General features: G+C 39.2%; 1 protein-coding gene across 4 annotated transcripts in view; it reads left to right on the forward strand.

Moving 5' to 3' along the window:
- The window catches only part of VPS13D (vacuolar protein sorting 13 homolog D), a 105,150-nt gene that overhangs the window by 55,283 nt on the left and 29,759 nt on the right, over positions 1-20,108 (forward strand). For all 4 annotated transcript variants that reach the window (XM_071449218.1, XM_071449220.1, XM_071449219.1 and 1 more), the window contains 14 exons: positions 484-659; positions 775-898; positions 1,451-1,686; positions 2,444-2,552; positions 3,168-3,328; positions 4,759-4,867; positions 5,627-5,806; positions 6,517-6,633; positions 6,966-7,115; positions 7,266-7,415; positions 8,238-8,334; positions 9,865-10,013; positions 12,801-12,935; positions 13,282-13,449. In XM_071449218.1, the coding sequence (XP_071305319.1) occupies positions 484-659; positions 775-898; positions 1,451-1,686; positions 2,444-2,552; positions 3,168-3,328; positions 4,759-4,867; positions 5,627-5,806; positions 6,517-6,633; positions 6,966-7,115; positions 7,266-7,415; positions 8,238-8,334; positions 9,865-10,013; positions 12,801-12,935; positions 13,282-13,449 (2,061 nt within the window). The remainder of the gene's footprint in view (positions 1-483; positions 660-774; positions 899-1,450; positions 1,687-2,443; positions 2,553-3,167; positions 3,329-4,758; positions 4,868-5,626; positions 5,807-6,516; positions 6,634-6,965; positions 7,116-7,265; positions 7,416-8,237; positions 8,335-9,864; positions 10,014-12,800; positions 12,936-13,281; positions 13,450-20,108) is intronic.

The raw sequence follows: 20,108 nt of genomic DNA on the forward strand, positions 1-20,108 counted from the left end.
GTTTGTATTTTAGAGGAAATATTGAATAGTTGTAGTTACTACCAGAGCACAGGAGTACTATGAAATTTCTTGCTTTATTTTATGAAGCATTGAACATTCAAAGCAACTGTTGCTTTGAGATGTCATCTATGAATCAACACAGGCCAATGGCAGCAAAGTGATGGATATCCACCCATCTAAAAGATTTGATGATAAGACACAAGCTAAAACAGTGACAAGGCAGAGATAAATGCTTGTGTTCAGATTAACATCTCAAGGTCAGAGTGCCTAGGCATATCAATGAGAAATTTCAGCTAACACTCTAAGAATATTCATCTAGAAATGTGTAATAGCAAACTAAAGAAGATATTGAATTTCAATGACATCTTTTTTGATTGTCTAAGAAAATATTTATAGTATACTAATCACAGAGTGATTGGAATTTGTTCTGGATTTTTCAGTGCTGGGATTATTTACCAATGATTTACCAATTTCTGGTCCTAGGGAGCATCCAATCCTGATGGCTACATCTCCACCCTCCCTGGTTCCAGTGTTGTGTTCCACTGGCCACGGAATGATTATGATCAGCTGTTGTGTGTGAGGCTGATGGAAGTCCCAAACTGCATTTGGTCTGGGGGCTTTGAGGTCAACAAGAACAATTCGTTCCACATTAATATGAGGTAGCTGTGACCTGGAAATCCTCTGCAGCTGCTGTGTTTTGATAGAAGCAGCTGTTTAACAGTGCAGATAATGCAGATCAGAAGTTGACATGTCTTGTGCTGTGATCTTCCTCAGGGACACCCTGGGCAAATGTTACTTTTTAAGAGTAGAAATCACCCTTCAAGGAGCCACGTATCGCGTTGCGTTCAGCGACACCGACCAGTTACCGCCGCCTTTCCGCATCGACAATTTCTCCAAGGTAGAACAACCAAACCCCATTTTGACTAAAAAAGTAATGCTTCTGTGTTTGTTAGAAGTGGGGGATGACCAACTTGTGTAATGAAATAAAATGAAAGTCTGTCTATTTGTCTATAGTAATTGCAATTTTCTGAAGTTGTAGTAAAAATTGGTAGTAACAGCCACGTCATCTTTTTCAAATAACAGTGGTAACATTGTGGCTTTCATGGGTGCTTTAAAAGTCTTACAAGGAAGAGAAGTATTAGCAATGAGAGGGATGGAATTTAATCTGTTCTAATCCTGTAATTTAGATGAGCAGGGTTTGAGATGCTCCATGGGCCTGCAGACATTTCACAGATAAAAGCAAAGATGATGTTTATCATCCCTTTAAGGCTCTCTTTACTTGAGACCTGAATGGAAGAATTTGCATATTGAAATTATTGGGGGGTGGGGGAAAGAAGTGATGTGAACATGTTTCAGTCATCAACTCCTGGTGAATGAGCAAATGATAGCAAAAAGTCTGTCTGATGAACAATTCCTGCATGAACAAACTCCTCTTTGCTGACTGTTGCAGGTGCCAGTTGTGTTTAAGCAGCATGGGGTGGTGGAACCCAGGCTCTCCACTGATGTGAAGCCCATGACCTCTCTGGATTATGCATGGGATGAGCCAATCCTGCCTCCCTTCATCACCCTGACAGTGAAAGGAGCAGGCTCCTCAGAAGTTATGTGCTGCATGAACGACTTCCAAGACAGCAAACTGCTTTACTATGAAAACTTCATCTATATTGCTGCTACATATACTTTCTCAGGGTAATTCTTGATATCTTTGCTGGAAATACTTTTAATGTTCACATTAAGGTTTAGTTAATAATATCAAATTATTATTCTCTTTATGGTTACCATTCAAAAGTTTTTCATATGGAGTTAAACTTTTGTCTTCCTTGTAGCTAGCAGAAAAAATGCCAAATTCAGAAGCTGTCTGGCTGTTAGTAATTTGTGTGTTTTACCTCATTTGGACATAGTACCTTTGCTTTAGAGGTGCAGCTTTACAGTTTATTCTGTACACAGTGAGAAGGATTTAGCATCTGGCATCTGCTGTGACCCCACTATGTGGTCTTGGAAGAGTTGGGATGTTTGGGGTCCCCCTCTGGGGACTTAATGGTTTTTGGTGTATAAAGGACACTTTTACCACAAGTCACACCTATTTACAACATGCCTGTGAGGTTTAAGCTTGCACTGGTTTATATGCTACTGAAAACAGCTCTGGGAGATTGATAAGGGGGTTTGTTACTTTCCTCAAAATGAGGTAAGAAACTGTCCTTTAATTCATCTGTTTTGTTGTGAAGTTCCTAGTTCCAGTGAGAAATCAAAGCCCCTTTTAAGAATATCCTCAGGTTACCAGCTTGCCCTGGTGATTCCTAACAAGAGGGGAAAAAACCCCCAATAGAAATGTTAGTCTGATGGACTGTATTGGAAGTGTAAACTTCCAGGTGAATTTTGATACAGCTCTAATTTGTGCTACAGAAGAAGCTGCTGAACAAATATGATGCTGTTTTCTTGGTTCCAGGTTACAGGAGCCAAGTGTAAGACCAGTTACTTCAAATAAGGATGCTGCAAATGCAGAGCTTGTCCTTGATGTTTCTCCAAAGACTCAACGAGTTTTGCTGAAAAAGAAGGTACCAAGACACAGTTGACTTTATTTAATGATACTGTTACTATGTGCTGAAGTAAAATCAAATGCTGAGAGTAGGACAACATTAAAAAAAAAGTTCTAACTTTTAAAGGGTAGAGGAAGACTCCAAACTGATAGATTATTTTGAATTGTGGTGGTGTATAAGACTTTGTATAAGACTTTTATAAGGGTAAAGGTGACAGAAAAGGCAACTGGAAGGAAGTGGCAAGGAAGGTTGTAAATGCCTCCTAGACAATAGAATATGGTAGTTGTGTGTTGGATATTGTCATGAAGTTACAAGGTAGGAAATGCTTCCTTTTTGGGAGCCAAGTCATCTATTTCTGGAACTCTTAAGAAATAGAAACTGTGTTTAAATATTGCTGAGATTAACAAACAGCTTTTAAATGCAGCTCTTCATCTAGCTGCTGTTGTGTATTCATTGAATGTCAGGGTTCAATCAGAAGCCTTTATCCAAACTAGTTCCTAATTCTAATTCAGGGCTCTGAAGTTAAATATATACAATTCATTCCAAGAATTATAATTCAAAGCCTCTGATAGCAAAATAGAACAAAAATATTTGCTTTGTAGTGTATTTAAATGTTGAATTTTTCTGTAACAGGAGCCAGGAAAGCGATCCCAGCTCTGGAGGATGACAGACTCAGGAATGCTTTGCCATGAAGGTTCTTCAGTTCCTCACAACCCCCACAAACCTTCTCCTCGCTCTGAGGACTCCAGTATGATTTTAGATATTGCAGGCCTAGCAGCTGTGACAAATAACAGGTATTGAAATACATACATACAACTGAACACAGTTCATCCACTGAAATACATCCATTGAACACAGTTCATCCATTTAAATACATACATACATTGAACACAGTTCATCCATTGAAATACACACATTGAACACAGTTCATGCATTGAAATACATACATACAACTGAACACAGTTCATGCATTGAAATACATCCATTGAACACAGTTCATCCACTGAAATACATCCATTGAACACAGTTCATCCATTGAAATACACCCATTGAACACAGTTCATCCACTGAAATACATCCATTGAACACAGTTCATCCACTGAAATACATCCATTGAACACAGTCCATCCATTGAAATACATACATTGAACACAGTTCATCCACTGAAATACACACATTGAACACAGTTCATCCACTGAAATACACACATTGAACACAATTCATCCATTGAAAAAACATCCATTGAACACAGTTCATCCATTGAAATACACACATTGAACACAGTTCATCCACTGAAATACACACATTGAACACAGTTCATCCACTGAAATACACACATTGAACACAGTTCATCCACTGAAATACATCCATTGAACACAGTTCATCGACTGAAATACACACATTGAACACAGTTCATCCACTGAAATACATCCATTGAACACAGTTCATCCACTGAAATACATCCATTGAACACAGTTCATCGACTGAAATACACACATTGAACACAGTTCATCCATTGAAATGCATCCATTGAACACAGTTCATCCATTGAAATGCATCCATTGAACACAGTTCATCCACTGAAATACACACATTGAACACAGTTCATCCACTGAAATACACACATTGAACACAGTTCATCCATTGAAATACACACATTGAACACAGTTCATCCACTGAAATACACACATTGAACACAGTTCATCCACTGAAATACACCCATTGAACACAGTTCATCCATTGAAATACACACATTGAACACAGTTCATCCACTGAAATACACACATTGAACACAGTTCATCCATTGAAATACACACATTGAACACAGTTCATCCATTGAAATACACACATTGAACACAGTGCATCCATTGAAATACATACATACATTGAACACAGTTCCTCAAGAAACTGATGGGGGTTTCTAACTATGTCTTTGAAAACATATTTAATCTGATAGTCTCTGAATACAGAAAGAATTGTTCTGAAGGAATATGAAAGAGCTGGATTTTGTCTGGTTTTATTAGAAAATCTCACAATCACCTGTGTGACTTGGAAATACTTGTAAAAGCATGGCTGATGCCTTTTCAGCAGGTGGCTCTTGACAGAGCACCTCAGAAGAGAGATTAGGAAAATGAACTGGGGCAAAAGAAATGTTCAGCATTAACACCAGTGCAGAGTAAAAGTTCTGAGGAGCAATCTGTGAGCTCTGAGGCTTCCCCTGCAGGTACGAGCCCCTGATGCTGAGGAGGCCGGACCGGCGGCGCAGCACCACCCAGACATGGAGCTTCCAGGATGGGAGACTGACCTGTGGCATCCCTGGCCTTGTTGTCCAGGTCAGTGCTGACTGTGTGTCTAACCTGCTTTGTTTGTTGTTTATGTAGATGACAGAGTTGTTTGGGCTTAGTATTGAAGGGAACTAAAAGCTTTGAGACCAGTTCAGAATACAGAGCGAAACAAACTTGTGCAAGCACCTTACGTTTTAAGTTTATATTTGAATGTTCTTATCAATTTCAAATAATTAAAGATCTTGTACTATTAATTAGAAAAGTATTTTAGTTAGTACCATGATATTGCATTGATCATTTACTGCAGGGTAGTAAGTTACTGCTTGAAGCAACCAAAAAAGCTCTGTATTGCTGTGTTTAGACAGCAAGAAGTAAGGATCGACTCAGTAAGGATTTCCATTCTCATGCACAGGTCCAGAGTTCATCTTTTAAAAAGCTTCCTATCACTTTGGAAGACTTTTCAGGAAGGACTTTGCAATGTCCCTTGATGATGTGATAGCTTCAGTTTTAAACGTGCAGTGGAAGTACTTAATTCCCACTTAATAATCTATTACCTGCCTGATTATCAATTACTTAATTATTGATCTTGGCTGTTCCTTTTATCTGCCAGATAATTAGAAGTGAGTTAGTAGAAACTTCAGTAATATCAAGTAAAATGCTGTTGGACTGCTCTTCTTTTAGTTCCGAAGAATAAGGAAAGGAAAGTAAAATACTGTTTTAAATTAATGTATGTAAATAGTTATCTGAAGTCTTTACCTATTGCTTCATTACTTAATTTTCTTTCCTTACTTTTGTTTTTTCCTCCAGGCAAAGGGAGGAATACAGGGTCTTCATGATGGAGCTGAAGTTGTTCTAGGTCCTGATAACTCACTTGAACTTTTGGGGCCAGTTCCACCTGAACAGCAGTTCACAAACCAAAAGATGCGGCCTGGCTCAGGAGTACTGGCTGTGAGAGTCATCCCAGATGGGCCAACTAGAGTTCTGCAGGTGACAGTCCTTCCTGAACTAGAATCCAGTTACATTCTTTGCTTATACTGGAAATACTCTTTTTCTGTATTACATCTTTAAATCCTCATGAAAAGCTGCCTTTATAATGACATGAAGGGGATGGGACTATCATAAACCAGAAGTAGTTAGTACAGAAGTTTCCTTGTCCTTAGTTTTTTAAAAAGATGATTTGCTAAGGTAGGGCAATATAGTTCTTATTATATGGGGGGAGCCTCAGTTATTTATATATATGAAAGGGATCATTGTAGTAATTTATTTATCATTATATTTATATATATGAAAGGGATCATTGTAGTAATTTATTTATCATTATATTTATGTACATGACAGGGATCATTGTAGTAATTTATTTATCATTATATTTATATAGATGAAAGGGATCATTGTATTAATTTATTTATCATTATATTTATATATATGAAAGGGATCATTGTAGTAATTTATTTATCATTATATTTATGTATATGAAAGGGATCATTGTATTAATTTATTTATCACAATATTTATATATATGAAAGGGATCACTGTAGTAATTTATTTATCATTACATTTATGTATATGAAAGGGATCACTGTAGTAATTGATTTATCATTACATTTATGTATATGAAAGGGATCACTGTAGTAATTGATTTATCATTACATTTATGTATATGAAAGGGATCACTGTAGTAATTTCTTTGTTTTCAGATCACTGATTGTAACCAACGTAGAAGCGATCGTTCGTTCAGTGAAGGAGAACAACTTCCAGTTTCGGATCAAGATCTGCGCAAGTTCAAAAATCCAGATCCAGAGCAGGAATTGGAAGTAAGATATGACAACTAGTACTTGTCTTTTTTATTTTAATTTTCCTTTCTAGATTTCAGGAGAGGGGTGATGGTCAGTAACCTCTCCTAATGATGACCTCGTGTTATGAACTTTAGATTTTCCTGCTACAGCTTCTCGTTCTTGGGTTAATAGGTCTTAACCCTCTTGAGTCTAAGACTAATTGTTAAAGAGCTGCTAATTGTTAAAGAGCTCCAGGATCATCTGGAGATGATCCTAAAAAAATCATTTCTTTGCAGAAATGTGTATTTGATATCACAGGTTTGTTCAGTGCTGGTTTGTTAGTGATGGGCTTTTTCCCCTTCTTTTCTCAGGTGCTTGTGAAACTGGAAGGTGGAATAGGATTGTCTTTGGTCAACAAAGTCCCTGAAGAGCTTGTGTTTGCAAGCCTCACCAACATTAATGTCCACTACACTCAGCTCTCAACTGGTCAGGTGCTAGAGCTCAGTGTGCAAGATATACAGGTATTTGCCATTTTGAAATAAATTCATTTATTCACGGGTCTTCAGTTTTTTTGAGTCATAATAGGTTTGAAAAATGTTTAGAGCAGTGACTGAGATTTTAATTCCTAAATATCACTGGGGTTTCAATGCCATTTTCTGTCCATTGTTTAGGTGGACAACCAACTTCTTGGCACCACACAGCCTTTTATGCTCTTTCTGACACCCAAGAGGATTGAGAATGGGCCCCTGGACCCTGCTCCTGCTGTGCAAGTCAATGCCATGAAATTTCCCAGTAAAAATGCACTGACTGATATATACAAGGTAAACCACAATGTTTTGTTTGTGTAACATAGGTATTACTTTGCTTTAATGACCTTTCCTGTTCTTAATTTTTACTTGTAATCTGAATTCAGTGGTATTTGTGAAATACACTTTGTTGAATCAATTTTGAAGCTTAAAGGACACAATGTCCACCTTCTCATGTTCACAGTGTTTAAAGCTATAGTACAGTGATGAACAGGGTAATAATTATGTTTAAAAATGTGACAAATCAGTCCAGACTGCTGGCTGTCCATGTCTGTGACCTTACTTTTCAAGGCAGTTATTCTCTCCTGAGAGCTGTAGCACAGTGAACCAGAATCTCTATGTTTTGCTCTTCAGGAGTTGAATACAAGGTTATAAATTCTCTGTGATAAGCTGTTATCTTGCTTCATAAACTGGTTCTGTTCACTGCAGTCATTTGGGAACATTGGTTGTAAATTTATCCACCAACTGTGGATAAATGTACTGTGATGGCAAAACTGAGTTGGTTGTCAAGATTTACTTTCTCACTTGGAATCTTCACCCATGTATTTTGACTCTGTTCTGAAAAGCAGCTGATTTTAGTGTTGGAAATGCAGCTAAGATTTTGAAGTGTTAGGATTAGGTAATTAAATACAAGGCCTTCCAGAAATTGAAATAATCCTCACTAGTTGTAGATAACTTGAAGTGAAGAAAGCTACCAAGCACATTCTGAAGGTGGGAATCTTGCTACAAATCCATGAAAGTGAAAATATTCCATTGAAATAGAGTCCTTTTTAATAGCTTACATGGATTATATACCTGCTGTTAATGCTGTAAACTGAGACTTGTTTATCTCTGTAGCATCTGATGATCACTGCCCGGAAGTTCACAGTTCAGATTGAGGAGAAACTTCTTCTGAAGCTGTTGAGTTTCTTTGGCTACGGCCAGTCGGAGTCAGGTGTGGTATAACATTGCACAGCCACTTTTCCACTGTGCAGAGAGTCATGATCCTTGTGTATAAAGCAGAAAACACCAGCACACTCTTGGCTGTGGGGAACCTCCCACTCTTGAACAGAGCTGGGAATGCCTCAGTGGCCCCTGTGAAGCTCCTCATGGTGTGGCAGAGCTCAGGTGATGGCCCAAGTCCAGCCTGTCTCTGTATCTGCATTCATCTGAACTGGGATAAAAGAAATTGTGTTATTAATTTAGCAAGCCACTTTGTTTAGTGACTTGTTTAGTTTGTTTATTTAACCCAGGGCTAGAAGTGGGATCTGTGTTAATTTGTTCCTTGGGCAGTTCCTCTTGCTTCACTGCAAGAAAATTTTGTCTGACCTTGTTGTGGCATCCATACCCCTGGTTTTAATTGTAATGTAAGTTTTCTTTCATTCACTGAGGCAAGACAGACCTTTTCAATCTTCTGATCTCATAGGTGCTATTCTAATCCTCCTATTTTAGTGTTTATCTGTGCTTTGGAAACTTTCTGAAATGTTTGTTTTGGAGTGGCAATTGAAGAAGTCACTTCTATTATGCAGTAGCCTGTGTGCTGTTATGTAATAACTGTCCCAGGAAAAGAACTGGTTTTGGCATGGTTCCAAATGGGGCCAAGCCTACAAATGATGCTCCAGAGTTCTGTCCTGCTAATCCACAGTATCCTCTGAATTGTCTCTGGAAAAATAACAGTGTTGCATTTCACAGAGCACTTTCAAAGTTAAATCTCTAGTGATGAGGAAGAAGTACAGATTTTGAGTTTTGCTCTTAGCCTTTTAACTAATCTCCCCTTTGTTCTGATTTACCCTGGTCCTTGTGCTCTTTTTCCTTACTTACTTTACATTATTTGTAGTTTGTCTGCTGATGTTATCCTAGATTCAGACAAAAATAATTTTCTCATTTTTAGTTAGCATGTTTTATTGTTCATAAGTCAGAGTTCAGAAGGCTTGGTCATCTTTCATCTTTGCCCTGCTTCCTCACACCACCCAGGTGCTCTTACAAATAACATGAGCCTATTAATGTCAACCAAACTTGAGTCACTCTCCATGTAAATTGATTTATTGGATGTCTTCCACGTAGGCATGTTGGCTATTGTGTAATGAATATTTGAAAGCTTGCTTTGTACATTATATTCCTGGTTAAGTGTGTAAGGAGTTACAGAGAGGGTAGAGAGAGGAAAAGAGACTGTAAGAGCACAACTGCTCAGTAGGAACATTGCATAATCATGTGCTATCTCCTTGTTTCTGTGTGCTGATCAAGAGAAATTAGAAGTGAGATTAAAAGCCCAAATAACAGGGTTTAGAGATGCAGAGAGATCTGACAAAAATTCTTGAGCCTCAGAGGTCAACTTCATGTCACAAGGCATGAGTAATTTTGCTGGCTCCACCAGCAGTCACACATACTTTTATTTGTGCAGAGGATTGTTAACTCTTAGCACAGTGTAACCCTGTATTTATTTATCTTTGATTGGTTCTGATTCCTGTGTTTTGTCTGGATGCAGAGGTTGAAAGTTATGATGAAAACCTCCATGAGAAGGTTGTTGAACAAGGTGGAGCACAGAAACGCTACTACTTTGAAAATCTGAAAATCAGTGTGCCTCAGATCAAGCTGAGTGTCTTCACTTCCAACAAGCTCCCTCTGGATCTCAAGGTACACCAGTGCATTCCCAGGGTGGGCTTCCAGTAAAGAGGAGGAAAAAGGAGCAGATGCTTTAACTTAACACTCTCAGTTTCCATTTTATTCTTGCATTATCCAAGTTAAAAATAATAGAAGTTCCAGCAACTTCTGACATTTAATTTGCATAATTTCCAGTCTCTTCTGTAAGAGTCCTTCATTTTTGTAATTTCAGTTGAAGCACAGCCAGCTGGACCTAATGACTCACTGCTGTACAAAGGACCTTAGTTACACTGATGGAAGTGTAAAGAGCTTAAAGGGAATTACTGTCTTAAAATAAGAAGTTATTCAACTTCTTATACAAACACAAGACAACTCTGAGTGTTTTCATCCAAAAAATGTTGTTTCATTGGAATTGAAGAATTTAAGAATTTGCAAGAGGACTGTGCAATATACTTGAAAATTAAAGTGAACTGAGATTGAGTATGAACTTAAAATCAGTGGGAAGTCTGGTCTTTTTCATATGGTCATAAATCTGGCACAGCTGGGGAGTGAACCAGGGATTCCAGATTATGGCCAGATCATAATCTCATCCAGTGTTCCCAAATTGTGTTTGCACCTTCCTGGACACAATCAAGTGGCTGCAGTCAGTTGCCCCTTCAAAAATGATTCATTTAACATTTCATCAGAAATACCTCAGTTCTCTCTGAGCTAATACAACTACTTTCCTCCAAGGTGGGAGAGTTAAAACAAAACCAACCAACCAAACCATAAAAAACCCTCCCCATCATGGAGGAACTGAGCTGCTGCCTTTAAAAAAACCCAAAACTGAGACACCAACTTGGCTTTTCTGTCCTTGATATTAAGGACATCATGATGAGTAAGCTTCTAAAGAAATTTAGAGTTGTGTAATGAATGTCTGTCAGGGAGTCTTACCAAAATGATCCAGGAGATCACCAGTCCTACATTCTTGTATTCTTTTTACTGAATCCTTGTGCCAAGGACAGTTCAACAGCTAGTTGGGGTATTCCTTGGCTGTGATATTCCTAGCTAGAATATTCCTTGGCTGTGATATTCCTAGCTAGAATATTCCTTGGCTGTGATATTCCTAGCTAGAATATTCCTTAGCTGTGATATTCCTTGGCTGTGATATTCCTAGCTAGAATATTCCTTGGCTGTGATATTCCTAGCTGGAATATTCCTTGCCTGTGATATTCCTTGCCTGTGATATTTCTTGCCTGTGATATTCCTAGCTGGAATATTCCTTGCCTGTGATATTTCTTGCCTGTGATATTCCTAGCTGGAATATTCCTTGCCTGTGATATTCCTATCTAGAATATTCCTTGGCTGTGATATTCCTATCTAGAATATTCCTTGCCTGTGATTTCCTTACTGCTCAATAACAGCAGCCCTGTCCTGAATATGCAGTTGCACTTCAGCTTCACCATGAACACCCCTGTAATTGCAGTAGTTGAAATGCAGGCTGAGGAAGCAGAACTAGTGGTGAGTGCTTTAAGAAGCCAGCCCTGTGCACTGTTCTGTTTGCATTTCTACCACCCTTGGTATAGGATTGCACATGGATCCATCTTGGAAGCTTTCCCAAGAAAAAACTTGGCATTTACATTTTTCTCCATAATGCTAACAGTCTCTGCATATTCTGTATATTGACTTTCACAGAAAGAGTTCAATTCAGTTCTGTAGCCCAGGAGAGTTCAGGGTAGGAGGGAGAGAATAATCACAGTAGAGCCTTTGTGGAAGTTTTTCTAACTGCCTCTAATGTTTCTGCCTTGGACATGGCTGTCTGGTAATTTGGTGTAGACAGATTATTTTTATTAGGTACCAGTATTAACAAAGTTGTCTTATATAATATCTGATAGTTAAACAGGAAATTACTTCCTACCCAAGTGAATAATGAGGACTACTCTGGTTGGTCATCCATTTAATGAAAAAATAAATAGCTCTTTTCTTACACACAAACTTAACTCAGACCTGTAACTTGCCTTAATTGCCTGCAGATGGCACAAAAACTCGTGTTCCTCATAGCAGGCAGCTTTGGTGGTTAATGTGTACAGATAAAACATCAGCCTGAAGCTTCTTGCCTTCTTCAGAGTGTCTGATGCTGGTGAGTCTGCAGATGCCATTATCAAGACCTGAAGAAGAAGGGTCCTCTTTCAGTCTTAAAAAATTACTTTTCTTATAATTTTTCCAAGTTATTTTATTTATGTATGTCTTTGTTTGGTTGTATGGCTTGTCCACCTTAACTGTGTTTTTTAATGTATAAATTGTACAAAGTGCAGATGGCCTATGAACTAATTACAATCTTAGTTTTCTTCCTTGAAAAATAATAGGAAATGCTAGTTTAAAGAATTTCTTTAGACCATATAATGTTAAGAAATGAGCCTCAGGCTTACAGGAAATTATGTATGTTATTCCAGCTCATCCTGACACTTAATCCCTTCACAGAAGTTCAGCAGGGTGGAAAATAGCCAGTTTTGTCAAGAAAATTCATTTAGGGTTGGAGTTGAATTGAACATTAGAACAACACAGCCAAGTTGTATATAGAATCTTAGACACATTTTGGTTTGAAATATTCCTATCAAGTGTGGGAAACAGATTGCATTGGGAACTTGGTGACTCTTGAGTTATTGGAGAAATGCAGTGCTTAGACCTGAAAGGTTTGTGAGTGGCTGCTCTCTGTATCAAAGGGTCCACACTGCAGTGCAGAGAACTCCAGCAGCTTCAGAGAGCTTGGGTTTGGTACCATTGAAAGGATGCTGTGAATGAGAAGAATTACAATGGCAATGTCTTTTATTCAATACTCAGGCACTGAAAAGCACCCTGGGCTTCCCTCTGATCCGCTTTGAGGATGCTGTGATTAATCTGGATCCTTTCACCCGGGTCCATCCCTATGAAACTCAGGAGTTCATCATTAATGACATTCTGAAGCACTTCCAGGAGGTCAGTGGGACTGAGATTATGCTGTGGCAAAGGCTGAACTTCTCTTGCTTGAGGAGTTCTCCACAGGGGATGTGGGAACTCTGTCCTGGCTATCAAGTGTTAGTGCTGTGTGGCTTCTTTGTCTGTGGAGAAGTAGCACCCCAGAGGAAATCTAAGAATACACTGTATTTTAAGATGAAACTATTGTTAATTTTACTGGTATTTCTGTGTTGATTTCTCTCATAAACCTACCTGGGCTACCAAATTACCTACATTCTGTTGTGGGTGGGATTTTTTTTTCCCCTCAACCTTGCTGGTGTAAATGTGATCCATAAGAAATATTTCATTCTTCCTCTTGATTTTCCAGGAGCTGCTGAGTCAGGCAGCAAGCATTCTAGGCTCTGTGGATTTCCTTGGCAACCCTATGGGTCTACTGAATGATGTTTCAGAAGGTGTTACTGGACTTATAAAGTATGGCAATGTGGGTGGTCTCATCAGAAATGTCACTCATGGAGTGTCAAACTCTGCTGCAAAGGTAAAAATTGTGATATTAAAGTTTGGTAGAACAATAAGCAAAAAAAAACAGGGAAAAAGTCAAATAGAACTATTGACCATGCTTAAATTGCTTGATCTTTGTTTTGTAAAAATGACATTTGAAGTGTAGATTTTCTTAAATGCTTTCTATACATCCCAGGGATGCCAGAAACAGGAGTCAGTGAAGCACTCAAAGCCCTATCACTGCTGTACAGATACTTGCAAGTTAAATCAACAGCTAACCAAAGGGAGAAATCATTTACTCCTACATGCAAATTAACAAAGCTGTGTTAAATTATGTATATAATCTACATGGAGGGAGAGCACTGGAGAGAGGTGGAGTATTTAAGGGGTTATTTAGTATAACAGGAGTTGTTAGTTGTTATTTTTAAGAAGTGATTAAGCTGGTGTGAATAGCAATTATTATGCTGACAATTGAGGTTTGGGGAGTTTTGTGGCACATAGCAACAAACTAAAGAATTTCCAGATTGCTTTGTATTTATCTGTAGTTTATTTCCAAAGTCTCTGCATGGTGAACATTCTTTTGTCCTTCCTGATAACAGCTGAAGGAATTCAATTATATCAGTGAAAATAACTGTATTTAGTGCCCAAGAGAGGGATGGTCTGAGGCAGGAGTCAGAAAGAGGAAGGAGTTTGGATCATGGTTGATGCTGTACTTGATAATTAGCAAACATATGTTCTTGAAATGGTTTTGTTACATATGACAAACATATGGGGTGTCAGCATGAGTCCCTTCATGGGTACAACTAAAATAATGCTTTTTTTGACACAAGGACATGTTGGTAAGTTTGGTTTTGTGAAAATTCTTTACTTCCTATTTTTATCGTTTTCCTAGCAGGTAACTTTGTGTGTATTGTCATGCTTCATCTTTTAATAACCCTTCCCACTTATTTGTATACAAGGAACTGCTTCTTCCCTTCCTTAGTGAAAAAAGGTCATTCAGAAGATGTGAAATGCAGAGTCTGTGTAATTACAGAGAGCATTATCAAGCCTGGTCCATCACCAAGTGCAGAGCTGGCTCTGACCCAGAGGGCTGAGCCATGAGGAAAGATGACCTGCACATTCTGTCACAATTACCTTGTTTGCAGCAGTAGCATTTTGCACAATTTCAAGAAACTCAAACAAAATTCTGTGTTGGTATTCCTGCCTTAATCTCCTAGTAGGTGCTGCTGTAACTCTCAGCACTGCAAACCCAAGCAGTCTGGTTGAAGACTTGCTGAGCCTCTGGAAGGCAGCTGGATCTGTGCACAGCTGAGTCCTCCTGTCCATGCTCTCTGTCCTCATGGCTGTGGTCTCTGGTGACCCATCCACTCCACCCAATGGAGAATGTTTCTTTAGAGCTTCCTTTCTAGAAAGTGGTGTTTCCTCATTGCAGTCACATCTGCAGCAACAGTCTCATAAATCTTCCTTTAAAAGGCACGAGCCTTCCTCTGTTTCCCACAAGGGCAAGGTCATTCTTTGAACTTTGGAGTCATTTGTAACCAAGGGGTTTGTGAAGGAAGATTTTCAAAGGCAGAAGGGCAGTTGGATGCTGAACTCCTTTCAAAATTCAACAGGAGCTGAGTGCCTGCTTCCCACTTATACCTTTGAAAATCACCCCAGGTACTATTTATTTGTCTTCCCAGGTATTTGTTTTCTTTCTCCTTGATATATCAGAAATGTCTCTGTGATGCAAGTCTCTCACAGTTCCCTTTTCAAAGCTTTTTCTATGGTTTATGTATTTGTCCTTTTGGAACAAGGAGAGAAATCCATAATTTAAGAAGGCTTAGTAGTACATTGTGGAGCTCCTTGATTAATCCTCTTTCCAAAGGTTGAATCTTAATTCTGCTGCATGGAAGACAATGGTACAAAAGGCTCAAATATTCAGGTTGAATTCTTCCTTATGTGTTGCACTGCTTGCAGGCATTTAAATCTGCTCAAAAACTAAGCCAGGAATGTCCACAGGATAAAAAATTGGCATTTCAAGTTGAGTTTGGGATATGTTATGTTCATGGTACAACACAGAAATTTGTCTTTTACTTTCTGTTTTACCTGCTTTGTGCCTTATGAGTGTGTCTAGGATACGTGAAGTATTGGTAAAGAAAATAATGTGGAGAGAAAAAATAATTTGAGTTAGTCAAGAGAAACAAAACTGAAACAATAGGTCATTTTTATCTTGCTGTTGGTGCTCCAGGAAGGTATTTTTAAGTATATTTTCACTGCATAAATTTTCACCTGATCCAGCTGTGCCACAGAGGGCTCTTGTCTTTGCAGCTCATTTCTGTGGATCTGGTAACTGAAGCAGCCAAAACCAGAGGAGCCTGTGTCCTGCACAGGCACTGAGGGCTGGGAAAAATCTCCATTTTGGTTGTCTGACTACCTGACTTATGAAGTGTCTAAAATAAAAATCTATCCTAGATTTTAAGATGAGTTAGCTCTTGAGGTGTGAGTAGATAGATAAACAAAGAGTAAGACTATAATCATGGCTTTTAAAGTAACACTGCTCAACTGAATCGAGAAGTAAGCTATTGGAGTTGTATCTGGTTTTGTCATTTTATTGCTTTTCTATTTTATAGTTGTGCTGATTATCCCTGTAATGGCTTTTCCATGCATTTCAGAGCATGCAGTGGGTAATGCCTTCTTTCAAGTGGAGAGCTGCAGTGTATTTAAATTGGCACAAAACCTTAGGTTAAATAAAGTTCACTACAGACAGTTTTGTAGCTTTATCCCTTGGAGATTCCAAGTTCTGTATTTTAAAAAGTTCTTTGATCCTAAATATAGACACCAGAGGGAATTACATTCCCTCTGAATGGAGCCTTCTATAGTTGCCATATGCCTGGAAATGTCTCACATTCTTGGCATCCACACTTTTTTTATTTCCCCCGTTAGGCATGATAGAACTAAATCCTAAATTTCCCCTGTTTCAGATGTGTTTCAATTAGAAATGAATATTGAACACTGAATTAGCAGCTGAACAAAGCTGTTCTGTAGCTTGTGTTCTCCAAAGGGAAAATAAGTGTGGTTGTATCTATCACTGGTAAATAGGTGTTCTGCTGGTGGGAAAGGATTGAAAAGATTCACAGCTTGTCAATACTGTATTTAATGTCTCTGATTTCTTTCCACCATAAATTCTCTTATCTTTTAGGAATTATGAGCAAATAGTAGTGTAGCTGTTATGACTCTGTTAGGTCATAGGATGGAAATAATTGTTGTGTACCTCCCTTCCTCTTGAGAAAAAGAATTTCATGAACTTCATGAAAGAGCTTAGTTTTCATATTGAACTTTGAAGTTTCCATTGTAGTTAGGCTTCCTAAGGAGAGGTAAGCCATCAGTCAGAGCTGCAGGTCCCTGTTAGGGTTTTGGGAAGCATGCAGGGCTCTGGGAGCCAGGCTTTCTTCCAGAAGGAGGCACCTGAGATGCCAAAACTCCCCTAGAGCAGCAAATTGCATTTGAGTGTCTGTTTTCTTTCATGGTTGATGAACCTTTCTGCCCTGGACTTGCATTCCATCTATTTATTTCAGCTGAGTTCAGAGTGATGGCAGAGGTGCTCAACAGAGATAGGAGGAGAGGTGAGGTGTTAGAACCAGATAAGAAAACTTTAAGAGCAGCAAGGATGCTCCAGGTGAGTGTTTGGCCTGGAGGCATTTGTAGAACAGGAGCATGAAAGCAACACCAAGGGAAATGTGAATTTTAACCCTCCTTGTAAGAGAAATCAAAGCAGAATCTCGAGTGGTTGGCAGTGACAGGAAGATAAAGATAACTGAATGGAAAATAAAGAGGAAGTAATAAAGGGATTATTTAAAAACAAATCTTGAACAAGTGTTTGACTTGCATGAATGTTAACTTCAACAAAGTTGGCAGTAGCCACAATGAGAAGTGGCTGTACCAGAGCACAGAAGGAAGGTCCAGTTTGAGCAGGCTCTGTCCAAAAACAGACAGAAAGGTTTCTAGAACAATCAAAGCAAATGATTGCCTTTGTTTAAAGTGGTTTTTTGTTCATTTAATCAATCACTCCTCTTTCATTCAGAAGCAAGAACAACTACCATTCTCCCATCTTGGGGCTAACTGCAGCTAAGCTCTAGCAACATCAAAATGCCAAGGAAGTAGCTGAAAACAAAATTATATCTTTGTGTCAGGGAACTTCTAACAAAAGCCTTTGTATCTGAAGCCTGAGAAGGAAATACATGGTGGTGTTTTCCTCAGAAAAGTCTTGAACAGAATCATCCAGTGATGCTGTAGAAAGGTCATGGTGGTGTTTGGGTTCTGAGTTTGCTGAGTGTCCTGCTGCTCTGTATTTTCATGGTGTTTGTTTGATTCCTTGCTCTTTTCCTTAACTCCTGAGAGCAGAATGTGTGTGGTTAGTGTCAGTCTCACTGGACAAAGGTGAGGAAGGCCAGAATACATGTCATCTTCAACCTTACAGATTAGAATTCGTGTTTTCCTTCAGGAAAGCTGGCAGTCATTCCTTACAAAGGGTAGTTGAGGTATTGAAATTGTGGGATTTACTGTAATTTTTTCTATTCCAGCTGTGATTTGTACAGTTTGGGTCAAATGTAGCTTTTTTTGCATTTTCCTCTGTGTAATCTTTCTTTCCCAGTGTAGCATAGAGGCTCCTGCAGCCTGTCCAGGTAGCACTGCAGATCATCTTCAGTTTAACTTGCATTTCATCCACAGATTTGCAGCTTCACATGAGCAGTGAGAATCTGTATCAAGATGTGTAGATTATGAGGTGGAAAGCAATTGAAATTCCCAGGCAGAAATGCTGAGTACATGAGGGATATTACAGATGAGGCCATTTCCCCATTTCCTGCCAGTTTGAAAAGACAGCAAGTTTTATGACCAATTAGTGGCAATCAAAAGCCATGGAAAGTGTCAGTTTTAATGTGCAGAACATCTGGCATCTGTAACTGGTATCTTTGAAAGAGGTTTTGGGATAAAGGATCATCTTTGAGAAGTTTGAAGTATTTCTTCCTGGTTTTCATTTGTACCATGGGATAAAACGTGTGTGGCCAGCATCTAGGTTAAAAGTTTTCTTCTCAGTTTGGTTTAAATTCAGCCTTTCTTTTACAAAAAAGTAAGTGAAAAAATTCTTTTTTCACTTCTTGCACAAAGTGAACACACTTTACTCCAGTGTATTTTTATGTGGAGAAATGGGTATGGGTAGACTGAACTGAAATAGGGATATATTTTATGGGAAGAACTGGTTTAATGTGGACTTAATGTCCTAAATGTACCCCATTCAAAAGCAAACTACACATTGGATGAGCCTTACCCAGGAGAAATTGCTCAATTGAGCATGAGAGTCCTGTAACAATGCAGCAACTGCACACATGGAGGTGCACAGCTGGATAGGGGAATGTACAGGTGACCATTGGACAATTGGAAAAAAGAGAGATTAGAGAGCTTTAGGTTTCACACCAGCTCCAGAGCTTCATTTCAAAGGAGTTACCAACTGATTTTGCTGTGAAATAAAATGCACTGTTCCTGTTTTGCTGACTCATTGGAGAATTCAGTGAGCAAGGGAGAATTTAAAATGAGGTATGCAAAGAGTTGCCAAGTCACAAACTGTGACACTGGAAATAAGCAGTTATCATAGATGAAATGAAATTTAGTTTTAACCTGCGGTTTTTGAGCGGTTACATGTCAGACAGGCACATCTGTCCCATATATCACCATTAGCATCTGAAGGAGAGAAAAAATGGGGGGTGTGGGTTTGAAATTCATAATTTCACTCTTGATAAATGGCTGACTGCACCTCCCTGCTGTGTATTTAAAGTTGTGGAGTTGAATATTAAATAGTACAGACTTCAACTTGAAGCTCCTTAGCTGTGTATCCATGAGGAGTGAAAATAGTGTTTGTATGTGCAGGGGATCCAAACAGCTCAGAGTTGTTCACTCTTTACACACACAGGTCCAATTAATGTGCTTGCTTGGGCTTTCCTTCAAAATATCTAGAAACATGGCAAGCCTGTTAGTTTTTAAACAGGAGGTTCTTTCAGATCCCAAGTGTGGTCACAGGTGGTCATGGCAGAAAAATAAATTGTCTGGAAAGAGCCTAAGTGCTGCAGTTAGTGCAGATGGAAATGCTTTTGGAAATCAAATTCAAGAGAGCTGGGAAAGACGATGTTAAAACCAAACCTAATGTGGTCTCTCTTTGTTGTTACCTGTCAGCTCAAGGTACTGCATCTCTTGAGGCTTTTTCTCTGATTTTCAGTGTATTGAGGGGTTTAAGGAAGGCGGTGGGGGAGGAGGGCAAATAATTCCATTCCCAAAAAATAAACAAACACGAAGACCTTCAGGTTCGGTAAGAGTTAAGGCCGGGGGGAGGGGAATTATCTGTTAAGAGTATTAGTTGTTTAATAAAGCACAGTTGTCCTCCAGATGAACCCGCCAGTGACTCCGCAATTGGGGTCATTCCAAGTTCACGCTGTGGACTTTTGACTGCCTTGTGTGTCTGTGAAAACAGCCGGCGGTTCCTGCAGGGATCACTCACTCATTCAAGCCCTGTAACACAAAACTATTGCCAGCGGGCACCTGCTGCTGCTGCCGCTTCCCGGGAGGTGCCGGGGGAAGCGGCCCCGCGGCCGGGCCACGGCGGGCGCAGCTCCCCGGGGCCTCCCGGCTCCTCAGGCGCCTCCAGCCCGGCCCATCGGGGGTTCC

Source organism: Agelaius tricolor, unplaced genomic scaffold, assembly GCF_023055355.1.
Source record: "Agelaius tricolor isolate 1412-34295 unplaced genomic scaffold, bAgeTri1.0.p SCAF_28, whole genome shotgun sequence".
Classification (NCBI taxonomy): Eukaryota; Metazoa; Chordata; class Aves; order Passeriformes; family Icteridae; genus Agelaius; species Agelaius tricolor.